General features: G+C 38.4%; 1 protein-coding gene across 1 annotated transcript; it reads left to right on the plus strand.

Moving 5' to 3' along the window:
- Positions 1 to 5,252: 5,252 nt before the first annotated feature.
- On the plus strand, positions 5,253 to 6,230 carry LOC130860029 (olfactory receptor 6X1). Its single transcript, XM_057747743.1, has one exon. The coding sequence runs from the start codon at positions 5,292 to 5,294 to the stop codon at positions 6,228 to 6,230; it is 939 nt and encodes a 312-aa protein (XP_057603726.1). The 5' UTR covers positions 5,253 to 5,291.
- The last annotated feature ends 2,529 nt before the right edge of the window (positions 6,231 to 8,759 follow it).

Genomic DNA, 8,759 nt, shown 5'->3' on the forward strand with positions numbered 1-8,759 from the left:
CTGTCTGTCTTCTTTGGAGAAATGTTTATTTAGGTCTTCCGCCCATTTGTGGATTGGGTTATTTGCTTTTTTGGTATTAACCTGCATGAGCTGCTTGTATATTTTGAAGGTTAATCCTTTTTCTGTTGCTTCATTGGCAAGTATTTTCTCCCATTCTGAGGGTTGTCTTCTGGTATTGTTTATGGTTTCTTTCACTGCGCAAAAGCTTTTAAGTTTCATGAGGTCCCATTCGTTTATTCTTAATTTTATTTCCATGATTCTAGGAGGTGGGTCAAAAAGGATCTTGCTTTGATGGATGTCATGGAGTGTTCTGCCTATGTTTTCCTCTAGGAGTTTTATAGTGTCTGGCCTTACATGTAGGTCTTTAATCCATTTGGAGTTTATTTTTGTGTATGGTGTTAGGAAATGTTCTAATTTCATTTTTTTCCATGTAGCTGTCCAATTTTCCCAGCACCACTTATTGAAGAGGCTGTCTTTTTTCCATTGTATATTCTTGCCTCCTTTGTCAAAGATAAGGTGCCCATATGTGCTTGTGTTTACCTCTGAGTTCTCCATTCTATTCCATTGATCTTCCTTTCTGTTTTTGTGCCAGTAACATACTGTCTTGATCACTGTGGCCTTGTAGTATAGTCTGAAGTCAGGAAGCCTAATTCCACCAACTCCATCTTTCCTTCTCAAGATTGCTTTGACTATTTGGGGTCTTTTGCATTTCCATACAAATCGTAAGATTTCTTATTCTAGTTCTGTGAAAAATGGCGTTGGTAATTTGATAGGGATTGCGTTGAATCTGTAAATTGCTTTGGGTAGTACAGTTATTTTCACAATGTTGATTCTTCCAATCCAAGAACATGATACATCTCTCCAACTGTTTGTATCATCTTTGATTTCTTTCATCAGTGTCTTATAGTTTTCTGCATGCAGGCCTTTTGCCTCCTTAGGTAGGTTTATTCCTAGGTATTTTATTCTTTTGGTGGCAATGGTAAGTGGGAGAGTTTCCTTAATTTCTCTTTCTGCTTTTTCATTGTTAGTGTATAGGAATGCAAGAGATTTCTGTGCATTAATTTTGTATCCTGCTACTTTACTAAATTCATCAATTAGTGCTAGCAGTTTTCTGGTAGAGTCTCTGGGGTTTTCTATGTATAATATCATGTCATCTGCAAAGAGTAACAATTTTACTTCTTCTTTTCCAATTTGGATTCCTTTTACTTCATTTTCTTCTCTGATTGCAGTGACTAAAACTGCCAAAACTATGTTCAGTAATAATGGTGAGAGTGAACACCCTTGTCTTGTTCCTGTTCTTAGAAGGAATGCTTTCAGTTTTTCACCATTTAGAATGATGTTGGCTTTTGATTTCTCATATATGGCTTTTATTATGTTGAGGTAATTTCCTTTGATGCCCATTTTCTGCAGAGTTTTAATCATAAATGGATGTTGAATATTGTCAAAAGCTTTTTCTGCATCTATTGAGATGATCATATGGTTTTTATCCTTCAATTTGTTGATATGATGTATCACATTGATGGATTTGCATATATTGAAGAATCCTTGCATCCCAGGGATAAACCCCACTTGATCATGGTGTGTGATGTTTTTAATGTGCTGTTGGATTCTGTTAGCTAGTATTTTGTTGAGGATTTTTGCATCTATATTCATCAGTGATATTGGTCTGTAATTTTCTTTTTTTGTAACATTTTTGTCTGGTTTTGGTATCAGGGTGATGGTGGCTGCCTAGAATGAATTTGGGAGTGTTCCTCCTTCCGCTATATTTTGGAAGAGTTTGAGAAGGATAGATGTTAGCTCCTCTCAAAATGTTTGGTAGAATTCTCCTGTGAAGCCATCTGGCCATAGGCTTTTATTTGTTGGGAGATTTTTAATCACAATCTCAATTTCCATGCTTGTGATTGGTCTGTTCATATTTTCTATTTCTTCCTGATTCAGTCTTGGAAGATTGTACTTTTCTAAGAATTTATCCATTTCTTCCAGGTTACCCAATTTATTGGCATATAGTTGCTTGTAGAAGCCTCTCATGATCTTTTGTATTTCTGCGGTGTCAGTTGTTACTTCTCCTTTTTCATTTCTAATTCTGTTGATTTGCGTCTTCTCCCTTTTTTTCCTGAGAGTCTGGCTAATGGTTTATCAATTTTGTTTATCTTCTCAAAGAACCAGCTTTTGGTTTCATTGATCTTTGCTATTGTTTCCTTCATTTCTTTTTCATTTATTTCTGATCTAATCTTTACCATTTCTTTCCTTCTGCTCACTTTGGGGTTTTTTTGTTCTTTCTCTAATTGTTTTAGGTGTAAGGTTAGGTTGTTTATTTGATATTTGTCTTGTTTCTTGAGGTAGGATTCTATTGTTATAAAATTCTCTCTTAGAATTGCTTTTGCTGCATCCCATAGGTTTTGGGTTGTTGTGTTTTTATTGTCATTTGTTTCTAGATATTTTTTGATTTCCTCTTTGATTTCTTTAGTGATTTCTTGGTTGTTTAATAGTGTATTGTTTAGCCTCCATGTGGTTGTATTTTTTACAGTTTTTTTCCTGTAATTGATAACAAGTCTCATGGTGCTGTGGTTGGAGAAGATGCTTGATATGATTTCAATCTTCTTGAATTTACCAAGGCTTGATTTGTGACCCAAGATGTGATCTATCCTGGAAAATGTTCCTTGTGCACTTGAGAAAAAAGTGTATCCTGTAGTTTTTGGATGGAATGTCCTATAAATATCAATGAAGTCGAGATGGTCTAATGTGTCATTTAAAGCTTGTGTGTCCTTATTTATCTTCTGTTTGAATGATCTGTCCATTGATGTAAGTGGTGTGTGAAAGTCTCCTACTATTTTTGTGTTACTGTCAATTTCCCCTTTCACGGCTGTTAGCATTTGCCTTATGTATTGAGGTGCTCCTATGTTGGGGGCATAGATATTTACCACTGTGATATGTTCTTCTTGGTTGGAACCCTTTATCATTATGCAGTGTCCTTCCTTGTCTCTTGTAAGTCTTTAAAGTCTAATTTGTCTGATATGTGTATTGCTACTCCAGCTTTCTTTTGACTTCCATTTGCATGGAATATCTTTTTCCATCCCTTTATTTTCAGTCTACTTGTATCCCTTGGCCTGAAGTGGATTTCTTGTAGGCAGCATATAGAAGGGTCTTGCTTTTGTATCCATTCAGCCAGTCTGTGTCTTTTGGTTGGAGCATTTAATCCGTTTACATTTAAGGTGATTATTGACATGTGTGTTCCTATTTTCTTAATTGTTTTGGGTTTGTTTTTGTAGCTCTTTTCCTTCTCTTGTGTCTCCTACTTGGAAAAGTTCCTTAACAATTTTTGTAGGGCTGGTTTGGTAGTGCTGAATTCTCTTAACTTTTGCTTGTCTGTAAAGCTTTTGATTTCTCCATCGAATCTAAATGAGATTCTTGCTGGCTGTAGTTTTTTCTCTTTCAGGACTTTTAGTATATCCTGCCATTCCCTTCTGGCCTGCAGATTTTCTGCAGAAAGATCAGCTGTTATCCTTATGGTTTTCTCCTTATATGTTATTTATTGCTTTTCTCTTGCTGCTTTTAATGTTTTTTCTTTGTGTTTAATTTTCATTAGTTTGATTAATATGTGCCTTGGTGTATTTCTCCTTGGGTTTATTCTGTAAGGGACTCTCTGTACTTCTTGGACTTGATTGATTATTTCCTTTCCCATGTTGGGAAAGTTTTCTACTATAATCTTTTCAAATATTTTCTCAGACCCTTTCTTTTTTTCTTCTTCTTCTGGGATGCCTATGATTCAAATGTCCGTACGCTTAATGTTGTCGCCAAGGTCTTTGAGGCTGTCTACCATTCTTTTTATTCTTTGTTCTCTTTCCTGCTCTGTAGCAGTTATTTCCCCCATTCTGTCTTCCAACTCACATTCATTCTTCTGCCTCAATTATTCCGCTGTTTATACCATCTAGAGTATTTTTAATTTTGGTTATTTTGTTGTCCATTACTGTTTGTTTGCTCTTTAGTTCTTCTGAGTCCTTATGAACTGTTTCTTGTATTTTCTGTATTTTGTTATTGAGATTTTGGATCATCTTTACTACCATTACTCTGAATTCTTTTTCAGGCAATTTTCGTATTTCCTCTTCATTTATTTGGTCTTGTGGGGTTTTTTTCCTGCTCCTTTGCCTGCATGGTGTTTCTTTGTTTTCTCATTTTGTCTGATTTATAGGATTTGCTGTCTCCTTTCCCTATGCTGCCTAGTAGTAATTCCTCTTGTTTCTGCCCTCTGCCCCCTGTGGTGGGGTTTGTCCAGTGTATTAAGTAGGTTTCCTGGTGAGGGGGTCTGGTGTCTGCTTTCCAATGTGTGGTTGTGTGTCTTTTCTCTCTGATGAGCAGGACCGTGTCAGGTGGTGTGTTTTAGGGTATCTGTGAGGTTAATATGGCTTTAGGTAGTCTGTATGCTGATGGGTGGGTTTGTGTTCCTGTCTTGTTTGTAGTTTGGTGTGAGGTGTCCAGCATTGGCAGCTGCAGACAGTCAGATGAAGCCAGGTCTTAGACTCTGATACAGGGCTCCATGAGAGTTCTCTGCTGTTAATATTCCCTGTGTCTGAGGACTCCCTAGTAGTCTAGCATCCTGGATTCAGTGCTACCTCCCCAGACCCTCCTACTTGACTTCTGATTGAGTAGTCCAGACTTCAGAGGTTGCTTATCCCAGTTATGTCAGGATCTTTTCAGTCCTTTCTGGTGTCCAAGGTCATCTGCTGTTGTTCAGCTGGTTCTCTGTGGGAATTATTGTGTCTTTGATGTATTCCTGATGCATCTGTGGAGAGGGATGCATTCCACGTCCTTCTACTTTGCTGCCATCTTTCTTCCTCCAAAATCAGCTTTCTTAAATATATTTGTAACATGTTAAGAATTTTCTTTCAGAACATATTATGAAAGTGAGAGTGTGATTTACTTCTTATGAGCCTACTGCTAGGCATATGCAGACATACCATTATATACACTGCTCATTTTAAATAACCATGTAGATTGTGGACAGATAAGCCATCACATTACAATGATTATTCTCATAGCTATATAAGGGTGAAAAATTACACTTCCACTCATTGAGTGTACTTTTCAAAGTCCACTAAAAGCTGGTTTAGCCGGCAAAGGAACAAGCCAAATCATAAGTAATGAAGGAGTGTATGTGCCTGTGAAGGGAGGTGGGGGGGTCATGAAGAACCTTAAATAGAATCAGAATCCTTCTTTTTTGGGTCTGAACTGTATTTGCGTGTGAGAAGCTAAGGAGCTACTTTCCTGCCTGTCTTTCTAGAGTATCAAGAAACATGAGAAATGATACTACAATCACAGAGTTCATCCTCCTAGGCTTTCCTGGTATCCAAGGACTACAAAGCCCTCTCTTTATAGTCATCTTCTTCATCTACATGTTAACCCTTGCAGGTAATGGACTCATTATTGCCATTGTCTGGGCTGAGCCCAGGCTACAGATTGCAATGTACTTCTTCCTTTGTAACTTGTCCTTCCTGGAGATCTGGTATACCACCACGGTCATCCCCAAACTGCTAGAAACCTTTGTGGTGGCCAGAACAGTTATATGCATCCCCTGCTGCCTGCTGCAGGCCTTCTTCCACTTCTTCCTAGGCACCACTGAGTTCTTCATCCTCACTGTCATGTCTTTTGACCGCTACCTGGCCATCTGCAAGCCCCTACACTACCCCACCATCATGACCAGCAAACTCTGCCTGCAACTGGCCTTCAGCTCTTGGGTGGTGGGCTTCACCATTGTCTTTTGTCAGATGGTGCTGCTCATCCAGTTGCCATTTTGTGGCAACAATGTCATCAATCACTTCTACTGTGATGTTGTTCCCATCTTGAAAGCAACCTGCGCAGACACAAGCATTTTGGAGCTCCTGGGTCTCTTGGCAACCATCCTGGTGATCCCAGGGTCACTCCTCTTCACTATGATTTCTTACATCTATATCCTGTCCACCATCCTACGGATTCCTTCAGCCACTGGCCAGCAGAAAGCTTTCTCTACCTGTGCTTCTCACCTGACAGTTGTCTCCCTGCTCTATGGAGCTGTTTTGTTCATGTATCTGAGACCCACAGCACATGCCTCCTTTAAGACGAATAAGGTGGTGTCAGTGCTGAATACTATCCTTACACCCCTTCTCAATCCCTTTATTTATACAATTAGAAACAAGGAGGTGAAAGGAGCCCTAAGGAAGGCAATGGCTTGTCCAAAGAGTTATCATCCAGAGTAAAACATGCAACACATGGAAATGAACTTAATACAGATAGAAAACTTAAATATGAGAGAGAATTGTGAAGAAGATAAAGAGGTAAAAGCAAACTATGACATGTTGGGTCCTCCATAAGAATTTGTTACATATAAATGGACCAGGAGTCCCCCTTGAAGTAGAGAAGTGACTTCATTCTCCAACAAGGAAATCCCACAATACCTTCAGATGCATGAGGGAGAATTCAGGACTTTCTCAGCTATAAGCTGAATGTAGAGGACTTCCCTGGTTGTCCAGTGGTTAAGACCCTGAACTTCCACAGCAGGGGAATGAGTCTGAGCCCTTGTTGGGGAACTAAGATCCTGCATGCCATGTGGCAGGGCCAAAAAAGAAGAAAACTGAAAGTAGAAATGATTAAAGTCAGAGAAAACTATCAGTAACTTTTTTAAGAAAATGTAAGGAATCCTGTCTCCCTCTTTGTCTATAATAACCCCCTTTGCCTTGACTCCTTGTGGAAGGCATAAGGTATCCCACACCTCATTTTCTCAGTACTTATTTTCTTCATAGTAGAAGCCCCCCAGAGTCTCCTAATCAATGCTAATGGTCTTTTCAAAATGTTTGAAATGAACCAGGTTTTTTTTTTTTAAGCTTTTTATTGGAATATAATTGTTTACACTCTTGTACCAGCTTATGAGGTATACCAATCAGCTGTATCTATACACATATCCCCATATCCCCTCCCTCCCACAATTTCCCCCCATCCTCCCCATCTCGGCCCTCCAAGGCATCACCCATCATCATGTTGCTCTCCTGTTATTATACAGCAACTTCCCACTAACTATCTATTTTACAGTTTGTAGTACATATATGTCTATGCTACTCTCTCACTTCGTCCCAGCTTCCCCTTTGCCCCCCGCCCCCCCAACCCTGTGTCCTCCAGTCCATTCTCTGCATCTGCATCCTTATTCTTGTCCTGTCACTGGGTTCATCAGTACCACTTTATTTTATTTTATTTTATTTTTTAGATTCCATGTATGTGAGTTAGCATACAAAATTTTTTTTCTCTTTCTGGCTTACTTCACCCTGTATGACAGACTCTAAGTCTACCTACCTCATTACATATAGCTCCACTTCATTCCTTTTTATAGCTGAGTAATATTCCATTGTATATATATATGCCACATCTTCTTTATCCATTCATTTGTTGGTGGGCATTTAGGTTACTTCCATGTCCTTGAACCAGGTTTTTTTTATAATGTCTCAGTAAGAGAACTTCTACCTTGATATAATACAAATTTTTAGATAAACCTAAAGGTGTTTATTCCCAGATAATACCCAACCTTGAGGACATCAGGTGAAATTTTCCAGTTGGATTATGCTTCAATCCAGGTAAGTCATGCAATTAGGAAACCAATAGAAGTCTCAGAGCCAATGTAACTGTGAAAGTTTTCTTGCTGGAAAACCCAGCCCCCAGGTTACTTTAAGTTCAGGGCTTACATGTAGAGCTAGCATGTAATTTTTTTTTTCCTTAAGGCAGATGAGAAACATATTGGTTTAACCTTGTTTTGGGGGAAGACATCTGGCAGAAAAAGTTTTCTAGAGAGTGATGATACAGGCACGTCACAGTTCATAATAATGAGTATTATGTCTGTCCCTCTTGCAACAGCAAGAGAAGACTATCCTTTAAAGCCCATTAAAACTATGATTTTTTGAAAAGGATTATTATGAACTTCTTTTAGTATTGAATTAAAAATTGCAACTGCAAAACAAAGTGTAATGAGGTTAAAATCTTATTACCTGATTTTTTAGAGAGGAACTATCTTGGGGCTGGGCAGGGGGAAATCAGTCATTTAAAGGCAAATAGAGAAATCCAAAGAACATGAATGTTATCAAGAGCCCTATTATCAACCAAAAGGTTTACATTGCCCTGAATTAGAAGATAAGTGTAATATCTAGTGCTTCTCAGAGAGGAAAGTGGTGGGGAAAGAAAAGAAAGGGGAAAAGGCCAAAAAGATGGAATGCAGCAGAAAAGTCTGTGGGAAGAAATCAGTGAAAATTCTCTTAATTTTGGTTGCCTATGGTGCATTTTAAGAATGGAGATGCCTAATACTCAACTTAAGGCCACATTTCCACAATGTTCATCTGTCTTCCCCTCAAACCCTCCGTAAAATCTCCTACATTACCAAACGCACATGTGAACGGGATGTATATGTCACATGCATTCATGTGTCTTTGTTGGATGTGTAAGTCAAGGAAGAATTGAGTTTCATGTCTAGAATAATGTGGTTGGAATTAGAGAGAGTTCATAGAAAATTTCATAGCAATGGCCACAGAATATGCAGAAATTTTAAGAATAGCTTCAGACTTTCACTATTATTTTAAAATATCTTAAAATCTGCCTTCAATTTTCATATTAGTTTTCCTGGGTCTAGCCTATTGCCTGAAGAGTTACCTATTTGATGGCAGACAGAGGGTAAGGTAACATAAACACCTTGACAGATCCTATAAAGGAGAGAAAAACATATGTGACAGTACCACCAGGCTTCAATTCGT

This window comes from Hippopotamus amphibius, chromosome 9, assembly GCF_030028045.1.
Source record: "Hippopotamus amphibius kiboko isolate mHipAmp2 chromosome 9, mHipAmp2.hap2, whole genome shotgun sequence".
NCBI classification, from domain to species: domain Eukaryota; kingdom Metazoa; phylum Chordata; class Mammalia; order Artiodactyla; family Hippopotamidae; genus Hippopotamus; species Hippopotamus amphibius.

What these genes read in the sequence shown, in the direction of transcription:
- LOC130860029 (XM_057747743.1), top strand. Translation starts at nt 5,292, where the DNA reads ATGAGAAATGATACTACAATCACAGAGTTCATCCTCCTAGGCTTTCCT.